We start from the raw sequence: 16,568 nt of genomic DNA, 5'->3' as shown, positions 1-16,568 counted from the left end.
TTACAAGCTTTGAATAATAAAACGGCACCGTTTGCTACTTTCTGCGATCTATGTGAGGCATTTGAGTGTGAATCGAAGTGTTCTACAAGACAAATAGAAGTTTTATGTGACTCATGGTATAGTCAATCAATGGATAATGTCATATCCAACCAAAAGATTGCAGAAAGTTTTACTTAGTAATTCAACCAATATAGTGCAGGGACGTAACTGTGACTAGAGATAAATTACGTTTAGGGTTCCCAAGGCTCAATCTTAGGTCCATGATTGTTCCTCATATATGTAAACAATGCTCTGTCTAATATACAATAATAGAATTAATTCTTTTCGTAGATGATATTACTTTTGCAATCAATCCATGCATACATGCTGAAACAGAAGAAATGGTACACAACGTATTTAAAAGTGTCATTGCCTGGCTTTCTCCAAATGGTCTCACCCTCAGTCTTAAGACGACACAACATATTCAGTTCTGCCACATCTAGGGTTGCAACATGAGTGACAAGTATAACACATGGTGAAAAAATAATAAATAGAATGGAAACTTCAAACTTCCTGGATCCCATACTGAGGAAAATGTAAACTGGAAAAAGCAAATTTTGAAATTCTAAAACAACTTAGATCAGCCATATTTGCACTTAGAATCATTGCAAAGCTTGGAGAGAGACGAATCAGTAAGATGGCAAATTTTCATTCAATAATGTCATATGGAATAATATAACTGAGGTAACTCTTCTTTAAGATAGAAAGTCTCCATTGCTCAAAAACGTGCTGTAAGACAAATATGTCATTGTAATGTGTAAATGGTGGTTTGTAGGAAGCAATAAATAAAAATAAAATGAAACAAATATAAAAAGCTTATAAATGTTCAACATTTTTTTTTTTTTTTTTTTTTTTTTTTTGGTCATCAGTCTACTGACTGGTTTGATGCGGCCCGCCACGAATTCCTTTCCTGTGCTAACCTCTTCATCTCAGAGTAGCACCTGCAACCTACGTCCTCAATTATTTGCTTGACGTATTCCAATCTCTGTCTACCTCTACAGTTTTTGCCCTCTACAGCTCCCTCTAGTACCATGGAAGTCATTCTCTCATGTCTTAGCAGATTTCCTATCATCCTGTCCCTGCTCCTTATCAGTGTTTTCCACATATTCCTTTCCTCTCCGATTCTGCGTAGAACCTCCTCATTCCTTACCTTATCAGTCCACCTAATTTTCAACATTCGTTTATAGTACCACATTTCAAATGCTTCGATTCTCTTCTGTTCCGGTTTTCCCACAGTCCATGTTTCACTACCATACAATGCTGTACTCCAGACGTACATCCTCAGAAATTTCTTCCTCAAATTAAGGCCGGTATTTGATATTAGTAGACTTCTCTTGCCCAGAAATGCCTTTTTTGCCATAGCGAGTCTGCTTTTGATGTCCTCCTTGCTCCGTCCGTCATTGGTTATTTTACTGCCTAGGTAGCAGAATTCCTTAACTTCTTTTTCGTGACCATCAATCCTGATGTTAAGTTTCTCGCTGTCCTCATTTCTACTACTTCTCATTACCTTCGTCTTTCTCCGACTTACTCTCAAACCATACTGTGTACTCATTAGACTGTTCATTCCGTTCAGCAGATCATTTAATTCTTCTTCACTTTCACTCAGGATAGCAATGTCATCAGCGAATTGTATCATTGATATCCTTTCACCTTGTATTTTAATTCCACTCCTGAACCTTTCTTTTATTTCCATCATTGCTTCCTCGATGTACAGATTGAAGAGTAGGGGCCAAAGGCTACAGCCTTGTCTTACACCATTCTTAATACGAGCACTTCGTTCCTGATCGTCCACTCTTATTATTCCCTCTTGGTTGTTGTACATATTGTATATGACACGTCTCTCCCTATAGCTTACCCCTACTTTTTTCAGAATCTCGAACAGCTTGCACCATTTTATATTGTCGAACGCTTTTTCCAGGTCGACAAATCCTATGAAAGTGTCTTTATTAGCCGTAACGTCAGAATTGCCTCTCTCGTCCCTTTACTTTTCCTAAAGCCAAACTGATCGTCACCTAGCGCATTCTCAATTTTCTTTTCCATTCTTCTGTATATTATTCTTGTAAGCAGCATCGATGCATGAGCTGTTAAGCTGATTGTGCGATAATTCTCGCACTTGTCAGCTCTTGCCGTCTTCGGAATTGTGTGGATGATGCTTTTCCGAAAGTCAGATGGTATATCGCCAGACTCATATATTCTACACACCAACGTGAATAGTCGTTTTGTTGCCACTTCCCCCAATGATTTTAGAAATTCTGATGGCATGTTATCTATCCCTTCAGCCTTATTTGACCGTAAGTCCTCCAAAGCTCTTTTTAAATTCTGATTCTAATACTGGATCCCCTAACTCTTCCATATCAACTCCTGTTTCTTCTTCTATCACATCAGACAAATCTTCACCCTCATAGAGGCTTTCAATGTATTCTTTCCACCTATCTGCTCTCTCCTCTGCATTTAACAGTGGAATTCCCGTTGCACTCTTAATGTTACCACCGTTGCTTTTAATGTCACCAAAGGTTGTTTTGACTTTCCTGTATGCTGAGTCTGTCCTTCCGACAATCATATCTTCTTCGATTTCACATTTTTCCTGCAGCCATTTCGTCTTAACATCCCTGCACTTCCTATTTATTTCATTCCTCAGCGACTTGTATTTCTGTATTCCTGATTTTCCCGGAACATGTTTGTACTTCCTCCTTTCATCAATCAACTGAAGTATTTCTTCTGTTACCCATGGTTTCTTCGCAGCTACCTTCTTTGTACCTATGTTTTCCTTCCCAACTTCTGTGATGGCCCTTTTTAGAGATGTCCATTCCTCTTCAACTGTACTGCCTACTGCGCTATTCCTTATTGCTGTATCTATAGCGTTAGAGAACTTCAAACGTATCTCGTCATTCCTTAGTACTTCCGTATCCCACTTCTTTGCGTATTGATTCTTCCTGACTAATGTCTTGAACTTCAGCCTTCTCTTCATCACTACTATATTGTGATCTGAGTCTATATCTGGTCCTGGGTACGCCTTACAATCCAGTATCTGATTTCGGAATCTCAATCTGACCATGATGTAATCTAATTGAAATCTTCCCGTATCTCCCGGCCTTTTCCAAGTATACCTCCTCCTCTTGTGATTCTTGAACAGGGTATTCGCTATTACTAGCTGAAACTTGTTACAGAACTCAATTAGTCTTTCTCCTCTTTCATTCCTAGTCCCAAGCCCATAATCTCCCGTAATCTTTTCTTCTACTCCTTCCCCTACAACTGCATTCCAGTCACCCATGACTATTAGATTTTCGTCCCCCTTTACATACTGCATTACCCTTTCAATATCCTCATACACTTTCTCTATCTGTTCATCTTCAGCTTGCGACGTCGGCATGTATACCTGAACTATCGTTGTCGGTGTTGGTCTGCTGTCGATTCTGATTAGAACAACCCGGTCACTGAACTGTTCACAGTAACACACCCTCTGCCCTACCTTCCTATTCATAACGAATCCTACACCTGTTATACCATTTTCTGCTGCTGTTGATATTATCCGATACTCATCTGACCAGAAATCCTTGTCTTCCTTCCACTTCACTTCAACATGTAGTCATATTTATAAATTAATTTGCGATGTGAATGTAAAATGATTCGTTCTTTATCATTACGATTTATCGTAGAAAATGATCCATGGAACATGAAACTAACTAACTAACTTTACGACTGGCCTACCATAAGGCGAGACTATGAATTTTCTGTGAGTTTGCGTTTAGTGATTACGAAACCTATGCATGATTATTTGCGATAGAGGGAATATATTTTGATGTATGTATCATACTAACAAATCGTTATTGTAACAGCACTGTGCAATGAGACCCATCTTGTGCTACGTGTCCATAAAAAGAAACTACATAGTGCATCAGTGAATCATCCTGTGTTTAGTTAATAAAAATTTAAGATTTATTAACAGTGGAGACAAGTCCAGATTGGTAACAAATCTGGACTTGTTTCGGTTAGCGCTGGGGGTTGGGTGTGGTTGCTGAGTGAAAACAAAAGCCCTTTTACTGGCGTAATACAAGTTGACCACATTCCGTCTCAAAATGAGTTTACTGCATCTGCGCTTTCGTAGATCCAAAAGAACCTTTAAAAGTAACATAGTACAAGTTCCCCATCAAATTATTTTGTAAACTTACCTTTTCCTCTAAATCATCATTCACAGACTGTAGCCTGTAGTGAGAACAGAATTCTAAATTATCGTGGAAGCTGATTCACATTTCTGATCTCATTTCACAGAATTGCAATATCTCCATACGATGTGGCTTGGACCTACATTATTCGAAGAAACTCAAGAAACCAACGGTTGAAACGATGGTTCAGTTTTAAAGGGAAGGTTTCAATACGTTCTTTAACATTACGAAAAGCTCTGGAACAAAAAGTGGTGACATGAACAACTGATGTGAGGGCACGCATAGCTAGAACCTCGAACTGTTTCCTAACGCCCTTGTTTCTGTTTCACACTTTCGTGTCTCGTAAGTGTGTGTGAAATCTTATGGAACTTAACTGCTAAGGTCATCAGTCCCTATGTCTCGTAAGTATATGAAGGCTACTAGGGACTAAAAATTATTGTGAAGTTAATAATCGTGTCTGTTTCAGTTGCCTAACTTGTGTAGCAGAATAAAATGAGAATGTGATAAAACATTTTAAGATTCTAATTTAACATGAACAATATTCAGTTTCGTCGTCAAGTGTGGAAAGATGCAAGTGAACAGCCTGAAATGGAAATACGAGTTCCGAAAATAATATGTTGCTAAACTGTTTCTCAGTTTAGGGGGAATCATATTTTACAGTTCTTAAAGACAGAGGCAAGCACAGTATTTTATTTCAGTGCTATAATACATGATATTATTGCACATGATAGCTCAGGGATTAAAGCTCTGGAATCGTAAACGGGAGAATACAAGTTCAAATAACCGTCCGTCCAACATACTTAAGTTTTCACAGTTCTCCCTAAATCTCTTCAAGAAATTGTCGGGATGTATCCTTTGAATCGAAGCTGTCGACTTCTTTCAGCCTATAAGCGAGCATATGCTCAATCAGTAATGATACAGTCACCAACTGGACATTAATCACTAAACGTTATTATCTGAAATACCGTATTTGGTGCTGGTATGGAGCATACCGTTTGTAACACTCCACAACTACACTATGTGATGAAAAGTATCCGGACACTTGGCTGAAAATGATTTACAAGTTCGTGGCGCCCTCTACCGGTAATGCTGTAATTCAGTATGGTGTTGGCCCACCCTTAGCCTCGATGACAATTTTCACTCTCGCAGGCACACATTCAGTTAGGTGCTGGAAGGTTTGATGGGGAATGACAGCCCATTCTTCACGGAGTGCTGCACTGATGACAGGTATCGATGTCGGTCGGTGGGGCCTGGCACGAAGTTGGCGTTCCAAAAATCCCAAAGTTGTTTTATAGGATTCAGGCCAGGACTCTGTGCAGGCCAGTCTATTACAGGGATGTTATTGTCGTGCAAACGCCATCCCCGAATTGCTCTTCAACAGTGGGAAGCAAGAAGGTGCTTAACACATCAATTTAGGCCTGTGCTGTGACACTGCTACGCAAAACAACAAGGCGTGCAAGCCCTCTCCATGAAAAACACGACCACACCGTAACACCACCGCCTCCAAATTTTACTGTTGGCACTGCACACGCTGGAACATGACGTTCACCGGACATTGACTATACCCACACCCTGCCAGCGGATCGCCACATTGTGCACCGTCATTCGTCTCTTCACACAACGTTTTTCCACTGTTCAATCGTCCAATGTTCACGCTCCTTACAGCAAGCGAGGCGTCGTTTGGCATTTACCAGCGTGATGTGTGGCTTATGAGCAGCCGCTAGACCATAAAATCCAAGTTTTCTCACCTCCCGCCCAACTGTCTTAGTACTTGCAGTGGATCCTGATGCAGTTTGTAATTCCTGTGTGATGGTTTGGATAGATGTCTGCCTACTACACATTACGCCGCTCTTCCACTGTCGGCGGTCTCTGTCAGTCAACAGACGAGATCAGCCTGTTGCTTTTGTGCTGCACGTGTCCTTTCACGTTTTCACTTAACTATCGCATCGGAAACGGTGTAACTAGGGATGTTTAAGAGAGTGGAAATCTCGCGTACAGACATATGACACAAGTGATACTCAATCAGGAACGCCCCATTCTGATCTCTCATGATGTCTAATGTCTGCAGAGGTCGCAGATATTGAGTACCTGGCAGTTGGCGGCAGCACAATGGACCTAATGTGACAAACGTATGTTTTTGGGGGTGTCCGTATACTTTTGATCACATAGAGTGTCAGTGTATTGAGATTGACGTGTTTTAACTGTAGACAGAACAGTCCTCCTATAAGAGGGTTCTACCTGAAATCCATTGTACGTCCAGGAACCAAACTTCATCGTGCAGCTCTGCTCGTCGAAAGGGAAGTACTCGACATTGATCTCGCAGGAGGACTTGTAGATGGCGGGCGGCTTCCAGAACACCTCTCCCGTCGACCTCAGTGTCGCCTTCGTCATCAGGGTCACCTCGTAGTTGCCGTCGGCGCTGTAAAAGCACACCGGGTCTTAGGAAAATATAAATAAAAAATAAATTGAGTGTAATTCCTCTCTCTTGTCTTGCCACCATCGCGCCATATGGATTTTTCGATATTGTTTCCTCTCTCTTTCTCTCTCTCTCTTATTTATATTCAGTTAGATGAAAAGAAAACTGAAATATAGGTCTTAATATGTACTTACTTACACACCTACGCCTCTGAGATGCCCCTGAAAAAGTTTTGAGAATGAAATTTGGAGTTAGTCATGAGCCTCCTATCCACATCTACAGATATTCTGCAAATCACATTTAAGTGCCTGACAGAGGGTTCTTCGAACCACCTTCACAATTCACTATTATTCCTATCTCGTATAGCGAGAAGAAAGAACGAAAACCTATATCTTTCCTTACGAGCTCTGATTTCCCTTATTTTATCATGGTGATCGTTTCTCCCTCTATAGATTGGTGTCAACAAAATAGTTCAATCGGAAGATCAAATTGGTGATTGGAATTTCGTGAGAAGATCCCGTCGCAACGAAAAACGCCTTTGTTTTAATAATTTCCATCCCAAATCCTGTATCATTTCAGTGACACTCTCTCCCTATTTTGCAATACTACAGAACGTGCTGCCCTTTTTGAACTTTTTCGATGTACTCAGTCAGTCCTACCTGGTAAGAACCCCACACCGTGCAGCAGTATTCTAAAAGATTTGACTGATTTACCGTGTAACCGACGTTTAACGGATTCCTTTTAGCATTCATGTAGATTACCTCACACTTTTCATTACTTAGGGTCAACTGCCAATATGCTCACCATACAGATCATCATCATCATCATTTAAGACTGATTATGCCTTTCAGCGTTCAGTCTGGAGCATAGTCCCCCTATTAAAATTTCTTCATGATCCCCTATTCGTGCCTCTTCTGATGTTAAGCCTATTACTTCAAAATCATTCTTAACTGAATCCAGGTACCCTCTCCTTGGTCTACCCCGACTCCTCCTACCCTCTACTGCTGAACCCATGAGTCTCTTGGGTAACCTTGCTTCTCCCATGCGTGTAACATGACCCCACCATCTGAGCCTGTTCGCCCTGACTGCTACATCTATAGAGTTCATTCCCAGTTTTTCTTTGATTTCCTCATTGTGGACACCCTCCTGCCATTGTTCCCATCTACTAGAACCTGCAATCATCCTAGCTACTTTCATATCCGTAACCTCAACCTTGTTGATAAGGTAACCTGAATCCACCCAGCTTTCGCTCCCATACAACAAAGTTGGTCGAAAGATTGAACGGTGAACAGATAACTTAGTCTTGGTACTGACTTCCTTCTTGCAGAAGAGAGTAGATCGTAGCTGAGCGCTCACTGCATTAGCTTTGCTACACCTCGCTTCCAGTTCTTTCACTATGTTGCCATCCTGTGAGAATGTGCATCCTAAGTACTTGAAATCGTCCACCTGTTCTAATTTTGTTGCTCCTATTTGGCACTCAATCCGTTTATATCTCTTTCCCACTGACATTACTTTCGTTTTGGAGATGCTAATCTTCATATCATAGTCTTTACATTTCTGATCTAGCTCTGAAATATTACTTTGCAAACTTTCAATCGAATCTGCCATCACAACTTAAGTCATCCGCATATGCGAGACTGCTTATTTTGTGTTCACATATCTTGATCTCACCCAGCCAGTCTATTGTTTTCAACATATGATCCATAAATAATATGAACAACAGTGGAGACAGGTTGCAGCCTTGTCTTACCCCTGAAGCTACTCCGAACTATGAACTCAATTTACCGTCAACTCTAAATGACGCCTGACTACCTATGTAAAGACCTTTAATTGCTTGCAAAAGTTTGCCTCCTATTCCATAATCTCGTAGAACAGACAATAACTTCCTCCTAGGAACCCGGTCATATGCCTTTTCTAGATCTATAAAGCATAGATACAATTCCCTGTTCCACTCTTAACACTTCTCCATTATTTGCCGTAAGCTAAAGATCTGGTCCTGACAACCTCTAAGAGGCCTAAACCCACACTGATTTTCATCCAGTTTGTCCTCAACTAATACTAGCACTTTCCTTTCAACAATACCTGAGAAGATTTTACCCACAACGCTGATTAAAGACATACCTCTGTAGTTGTTAAAATCTTTTCTGTTTCCATGTTTAAAGATTGGTGTGATTACTGCTTTCGTCCAGTCTGATGGAACCTGTTCCGACTCCCACGCCATTTCAGTTATTCTGTGTAGTCATTTAAGACCTGACATTCCACTGTATTTGATGAGTTCCGACTTAATTTCATCCACCCCAGCCGCTTTATTGCACTGCAATCTATTGACCATTTTCTCCACTTCCTCAAATGTGATCCTATTTCCATCATCATTCCTGTCCCATTGTACATCGAAATCTGAAACATTATTGATCGTATTTTCACCTACATTGAGCAACTCTTCAAAATATTCCCTTCATCTGCCCAAGGCATCAACAGATTTCACCAGCAGTTTTCCTGACCTGTCCAAAATACTTGCCATTTCCTTCTTACCTCCCTTTCGAAGACTGCTAATTACACTCCAGAATGGTTTTCCAGCAGCTTGATATACAGATATTTTTTTCTAAATCGTTTTGGAATTTGTTTTGATCTTCTGATGACTTTATTAGTCGATAAACGACAGCGTCATCTGCAAACAACCTAAGACGGCTGCTCAGATTGTCTCCCAATTCGTTTATATAGATAGGAACACCAAAGGGCCTATAGCACTACCTTGGATGACGCATGTGTAACACTCGTGCAGAAACAGACCAATAATAACTGGCATCACGCCCTATAAACAACTATTTCCTAGCTTTCTATCAGTTATTCGCATGATATCTTAGTCTATGATATAATGAGAAATATTAGTGCAATATACATTTAAATTGTTCGGAAGATACAGTGAACATGTAATACCACGATTTAATATAACATATAAGATCTTTGGTGAGGGTACTTTTCAGAGTTCCACGTGAAACATTTTTGCCGAAAAATGTAGTATAATGCATTAATGCTAATAAAAAGTGTGCCTTGGGCACCTCTGTAACAAATGCATTCATACGAAGATGTAGCAACATAAATAATTTCGCTTTATTAATTATAGCTGGAGAAACAATATCTATGACGTCTAGTTTTACTATTTTAGTCAATATACAATACGTGTGATCACTTAAAAGGTAAAAGTTCTGTGATAAACTTTTCATTACCATCTATATCTCGTCGCAAGGCTAAAGATAGAACTGATCGCCCACTGTTATTGAACACATTCAGAAATGTGTTGCAGAAAGTTACAGATAAGAATTTCTTGACGAAGTGAAGTTGATAAAGCAGTAGAGTCGTTCATTGCACCCACAATTAAGATTCGTAACCAGTTCACCCGTCTGCTATATCTACTCCTATTTAAGAAATGAATGACATGAAAAATCAGACGCACTTACTTATTATAGAGCACGATATCGGGCAGCCATATGTGTTCGGATGGCACATACAGCATCTCGACTCCGCCATATTCTTCCGGATTCCACCGCAGTTTGTAATCAACCCATTTCTGGTGACATAAATACATGGTGCGTAGTTACAAGATTCGAAATGAGAAGAAATCACTCGTAAACGTATACGTCTTTCCCATTTTTAGAAGTGAAATCATTTATATGTTCTGCCATTAAACTTTGAAGTAGAAGAAAAATTATACAAGACTAAAACTGTATAGTTGATGTTATGAAACAGGACTTGCTTCAGCAAATAAATATTATTCAAAAAAATTGATTGGAAAGGTTTAGGTCAACAGTAACTGTCATCGGACTTACCTGCTCCACCCAGACATTTGTTGTCATTACTTGATTCTTCAGATTCTAGAAGAAACAAAAAGAACGGTGTCTTACTTTAATATATTTTAATTCCACATTATGAAACACATTTTTGTACAATTTAACACTGTATTTTCATGAATGTGTTGCCACGTACGCTTAATTTACTACTACTGTAAAATGCTTGCTCTGCGTACCTGAAACGTACTTACTTAACTATGGGCTTAACGTGGACAAGGTGGAAACGCGTGCGGAACAGTCGCCATGCAGCAACATGTATCTACATACCGCACCAGCGAACTTTTTTTTTTCTTTTAGAAGAAACTGACAGCATTAATCGGACGGTATTATGGAGGATAATGCAGGAGTTGGGCATCACAAGAAAATACATCAAAGTGATTGAAGCATGTTATACAGATACAAGCTGCCAAGTATGGTTTGGAAACAAAATGTCAGAGCCTTTCGCAGTTCAGTATGGTTTGAGACAAGAAGATCCTTTGTCCACAATGGTGTTCAACATTGCATTGGAAAAGGTACGACGTGAAGTTGGTAATGACAGGGAGATGCATATGATTGGAACTGACACAATCTTGGCCTTTCCCGATGATGTGGCGATTATGGGAGACTCAATCAGATAGTGTCTAACACCACTAGGTTCATGAAAGAAGCAAGCAAAGTGGGATTAGTTGTCAAAGACGAGAAAACCAAATATATGATCATCTCACGCCGACAGGATTTCCCTACCACTGCCAATACAGATGGACACAATTTTGAACGAGGAGAAAAAATTAAGTATCTGGGATGGATTCCATCTTATAAAAGCGAGAATAGTCAATGCCAATCGAGCCTTCTTTAGTCTCAATAACTTATTCAAGTTACGCTTGGCATCACAAAACAGCAAGATCAAACTTTACATGGCACTGGTAAAACCGATTCTGTTATATGGCTGCGAGACATGGGCGGCTTCACAAACACTTGAAGAGCGAATTTGAAAGGAAAGTGCTCAGAAAGATCTATGGGCCTACATTCAACAGAGAAAATGGAAGATGAGAAAGGAGGCAAAAAGACGACGTTTTGGGAAAGCTGACGCTAGGGCCACCAGGGGACGACGACTCCAGTGGTTGGGACATGTCTTAAGAGCTGGAGAATCTATCCCCAACCGAGTGTTCAATTCCCAGGTGATTGGAAGGCGCCGAAGAGGTCGCCCAAGGACTAGGTGGAACGATAGGGTGATGAGGACGTTGCAGAAGATAGAACCAACATCATCCCTGGAAGATGCAATGGACAGAAAAGTGGAACAACATCTGCCGGAAATACCTGATACTGTGATCAGGACAATGCTCTTTGCTGTGTCACTGATCTTTGTATAGTGTGTTATTCTGGATTGTAATATTTCTTCTGCTTTCTGTCACGGGCCTTTATGGCCTGTCATGTACAATAAATGATGATGATTATGATGATGATGAAGAAGATGATGAAACTGTTAAAGCTGTATTACAAAATAGTCCCTCCTTGTTCTCTGTTCATCAGTCGTTCCCAATACAAAAATGAATTGTTGTTTTTTTTTAATTATTTTGCCTAGTTTGCAGTTTTTGAATTGGCGCTGAGACATATTTCTTTATTCCGTGGACTATATTTAGTGTTCAAATAGTATAAAGGAGGTGTCCGTATGAGGCGTAGCGCCGTATACCGATCCTGCCTCGGAGGCGGTTAAGTGGGAGATGTGTCTCAGAGCTGGATAGTGACAGATGGTGACGCGAGACTGGACACGCACGTAGTTTATGTATCAGCCGACAGAGGACAATATTGAATAGGGGACTGATTTAGTTTCGATTGTGCCCACTAGAGTGCACTAAAGTAATAGAATGTTTTCCGTAAACTGTTCTAGTATTTTCATAAAATGTTATTATGTCTTTTTGTGTAGGTAAAATGTTATAAATGTGTTTTTAGGAGTATGAATGATGCGTGAGTGTGGTTTAAGGTTAATATGAAGATAATTGTTTAACGAGTTATGTAGTGGGATTTAGTGTGGGAACATTTCGAAGAAGTATGGATGTGGACAAAGGGGATTTTTGTAGAATATATTTGTAAAGGAAGTTTATGGTAAAGGGAAAGTTAATTCAGGTATAAATAACAATAGTAAATCACTTTATGCATAAACAAAACTTCAGCATATTAGATAATTACGTCGGTAAAAAGTGCAGTCGTTAGGCTTACTATTTTGCGATTGGTTATTGATGTAAAGCGCGGACTGAAGCGGGAGAAGGTTGTTTTGCTGTTGGTTGTTGATTAAACTGACCAATGGTAAAGCAATATTATTCGCGCGCCTTTCTCTGCTGGTAGAGAAGACTTTGAGTATTCTAGAGAAGAGTCGGATCCTAGTCATGAAACAGTTTGGACGTGTGTAGTAGTAGTTCCGATGGAAATGATAAGTTGCCGGATCTAGAAGTGTTTCATACATCAAAAGTGTTGTAAAGTGACGGCATAATTATTCAGATGTGTGTGTAGAAATTTCGGAATTTTTAAGCGAATTTTGTGACGAGAAAAGACACAAATTCCGCGTGGCGTATTGAGCAGGTCGGTGGCTAAAAACTGTGACTGCATTAGGTACCAACAGACTTAAGATTTGGCGAGCGTTCTCAACCAAAAACAATACGTATTTTTGTAGCTATTTTCGGGAAATGCAACACCATAAACTTGCTAACGTGAGTGAAAGGGATTGTGAGTGCCTGTGTTAAGACTAGCACGGGCTTGGCATTGATACTTGTCCACCTAAGTTTCAGAATATATTAATTAAGGACAAAATTTCCAACCTTTCATTTCGTATGAAAACTTTCTCCCGAAACATAGACTAATGACTTTAATTGCAGCCTGGTTCACGTCGAAATACAGTAGGTTTCGCTCGGCTTTCCAACTGATGATCTGCTGAGACAATGTTCACAGGTAGGTGCAGGTTCGACGTAAAGGGACGGAAAGAACCGCGCCGCCGCACGTAGCGACTGGTATGGTAAATTTAGTATGTGTGTCACTGCCAAGTAGCATAGCTCGATGAAACTTGGACGATAAGTAGAAAGAACTGCTAGAGTATAGCACAGAAGTTAGCGCATTGAGACCGAAACAATGACGCTTTATTCAAAACACAATAATTACGCTGAAGTCACCACGAATCGTGATGGACCCGTGGACATAACAAACGGCGGGACATGGTTGTTAAGTGGGTATGCATTCACAACGGCCGGCAGTGCATACACTGCAACGCGCTCCTATGCTGGCCGAATAGTTGGTAAGGAGTAGTTGTGGTGGAGGCTTCCATTCCCCCGCCAGTGCGGCTGGATGGTTGTGCACGTAGTCGCGCTGCAACACCACGCACGCCTCTCTAGCGCAGCGGCATTTACGTTGCGGAAAAGGGGAGGCCATTCTATTCGCCGAATGTCTTCTCGTTCCAAAAACTCCTCCGCATGCAATATTTGATGCGATCACGCCTTGTAATCGGTAAAAATGGAGTCATGGCCAACGTAACTGTGCCGCTGTACTCCTCGCCCATGTGTGTCTTTTCAGGGGTGACTTCGTTCTTATTTACGACAATTCGCGACCATGTCGAACTGCGCAATGGGAGGAGCTCTTCGAACGAGAAGATATTTGGCAAATGGACTGGCCCGCCGGGTTCCCCGACTTAAATTCCACCGACCACTTGTGGTATACGTTGGGGATACATATCGCAGCACGTCCACGGACATCTATTACGGGGTGTTCAAAAAGTCTCTCCGCATTGCCGTATGATTGCTAGCCGCGCGTGCCGTATGTCACAGTGAATATACCGAAATGAAACTCAGTGAAATACAGGTTATTAATGTACTGAATATACATTTTTACTTACAAATGTTCACATTAAATGTTGTAAAAGTCCCCCCTGTTTTTGAGCACACAATTCAATTCATCTAATCATGTTTCTAAACACAAGCTGTAACATTTCTTCTGTAACAGAAGCAGTGAAAGTGGATATTCCAGTTTTCAGTTCATCCATGGATTTTGGACGGTTTTTATAGACAGTTGCTCTCGCTGCAACCCAGAAGAAAAAGTCAGGTGGTTTTCGGTCAGGCGATCGTGGAGGCCAAAGTCCCTACGATATTATGTGATCACCAAAAACATCAGCAAGCAGTGACATTGAAACGTGAGCTGCATGCGCGATTGCACCAGCTTGTTGAAAATAACCGTTCAGTATTTCACTTAACACAAGTTCTCCTATGAATGGGTACAGAATATCACTGCAGTATCGTTGTGTCTTTGTTTCGTTGAAAAATATGGGACCCACAATCCGACGTCTAGAAATTTCAATCCAAACTCCTATTTTCACAGACTAGTAAAGTGGTTCCTCATGAATACACAATGGATTTCCAGTACTCCACGCCGGCCGCGGTGGCCTAGCGGTTCTAGGCGCTCAGTCCGGAACCGTGCGACTGCTACGGTCGCAGGTTCGAATCCTGCCTCGGGCATGGACGTGTGTGATGTCCTTAGGTTAGTTAGGTTTAAGTAGTTCTAAGTTCTAGGGGACTGATGATCACAGATGTTAAGTCCCATAGTGCTCAGAGCCATTTGAACCATTTTTTTGCAGTACTCCACATACGAGAATTTTGCGAGTTCGTGTACCCGGATAAATGAAACCACGCCTCATCAGTGAAAAACGTTTTATTAAGAATATCCCTTCCATTTTGTTAAACGAAAGTTTTGAACCATTGACAATAATGCAGTCTCTTGACATGATCAGTATTTTTCAGTTCTTGCACGAGTGTCTACTATTTTCCTTACAGCTGTGTGGGCCGTTCCGACACTAACATCGATTTCCTGGGCGAGTTTTCTTACTGACTTGTTCGGACTCATGGACACTTTATCGGAAATATCGAGTAGGTCATCCTCAGACAAAACGCTAGGACGACCACTTCTCGGTGCATCTTCCACTGAACCCGTACTTCGAAATTTGTTAATCAAATATCGCACAGTATCGCGATGTGGGAGTTTTGTCTGTGGGAAAACTGAATTAAATGTTTGACGGACTGAAACTGTGTATTTACCGCCAGCTTTGAACACTTGTTCGACTTAAAACACACGTTCTTCAATGGTTAGCATTTTAACAGTGACAAAATCGAAACAAACTAACGAAGGAACTAGACTTAAACGTTCACGTCAACAAGTAACGACACACCCCAACGATGATAGTACTGACGCTGTCTGAGGTAAACGAAACAGTGGAATGTTGGGAGAGTCCACTTGAAGGGAAGTAACCCAGGCAGGCGAACAATCATACGGCACGCGCGGCTACCAATCATACGGCATTGCGGAGAGACTTTTGAACACCCCGTACTATCCGGAAGTGGTCAAACGCGCTAGTGGAGGAATGGAGCGCTCTACCAAGAGAATTCCTTACCAACAATTTTGCCAGCATGCCAGCACGTTACATACCATGCACTGCCGCCCGTTGTGAATACATGCCCAATTAAAAATTACGTCCCGACGTTTGTAACATCCAGGGTTCCATCACGAATCGCGGTGGCTTTAGTGTAGCTACTACTGTTTTTTAATAAAAGTGTCATTTCTGTTTGACTCACTGCGTATTTCTTCCAGTTACCTTATCTACTATGCTGTAGCAGTTCTTTCCATGTATGATCCAAGTTTCATCGAGTGACGTTACTTAGCTGTCATACATCCCGCGACAGTTACTTCAGTCCTTAAGTTTTGCTCCCCAGTGTATTTACTGCAATCAGGGCTAATCTAGAGATCTAATTATGACTTTCCTACTGGTACCATAACTTTCCCAGGGAATTTTTAACAAAGATCCTTAATGCAGTACTTCGCCTGAACTGCATTTCTAAGTCCAAACTCCTGGTCTGATGATATTTATCACTGTAGATTGGTGGCTATCAAATAGGTCTTAAATAAAATGCTCCTCCTCTTAAGAATGGAATAGCCACAAGTTCAGCGATGTGCTGGAGTCTTCCAGTACATACTTTCTTTAATTCAGCATTCGGCTTCCGAGATGAGGTTGTTTTTTTCTCTGGAATAGTTGTAACCTATCCCCGATGTTACTCAATTTGTATATTGAGCAAGCAATAAAGGAAAAAAAGTTCG

At 40.9% G+C, this 16,568-nt stretch overlaps 1 protein-coding gene across 1 annotated transcript in view; it reads right to left on the bottom strand.

The window, feature by feature from the left end:
* The window catches only part of LOC126412670 (acetylcholine receptor subunit beta-like 2), a 311,004-nt gene that overhangs the window by 226,091 nt on the left and 68,345 nt on the right, over nucleotides 1–16,568 (bottom strand). Inside the window, exons 4-6 of the mRNA XM_050082373.1 lie at nucleotides 10,446–10,490; nucleotides 10,077–10,186; nucleotides 6,441–6,621 (exon numbers count right to left, since the gene is read on the bottom strand). Of these exons, the coding sequence (XP_049938330.1) occupies nucleotides 6,441–6,621; nucleotides 10,077–10,186; nucleotides 10,446–10,490 (336 nt within the window). The remainder of the gene's footprint in view (nucleotides 1–6,440; nucleotides 6,622–10,076; nucleotides 10,187–10,445; nucleotides 10,491–16,568) is intronic.

The sequence above is a fragment of the Schistocerca serialis genome, chromosome 7, assembly GCF_023864345.2.
Source record: "Schistocerca serialis cubense isolate TAMUIC-IGC-003099 chromosome 7, iqSchSeri2.2, whole genome shotgun sequence".
In the NCBI taxonomy this organism is placed as follows: domain Eukaryota; kingdom Metazoa; phylum Arthropoda; class Insecta; order Orthoptera; family Acrididae; genus Schistocerca; species Schistocerca serialis.
The sequence above is the reverse complement of the archived record's forward strand: the minus strand, read 5'-3'. Positions and strand labels throughout refer to the sequence as shown.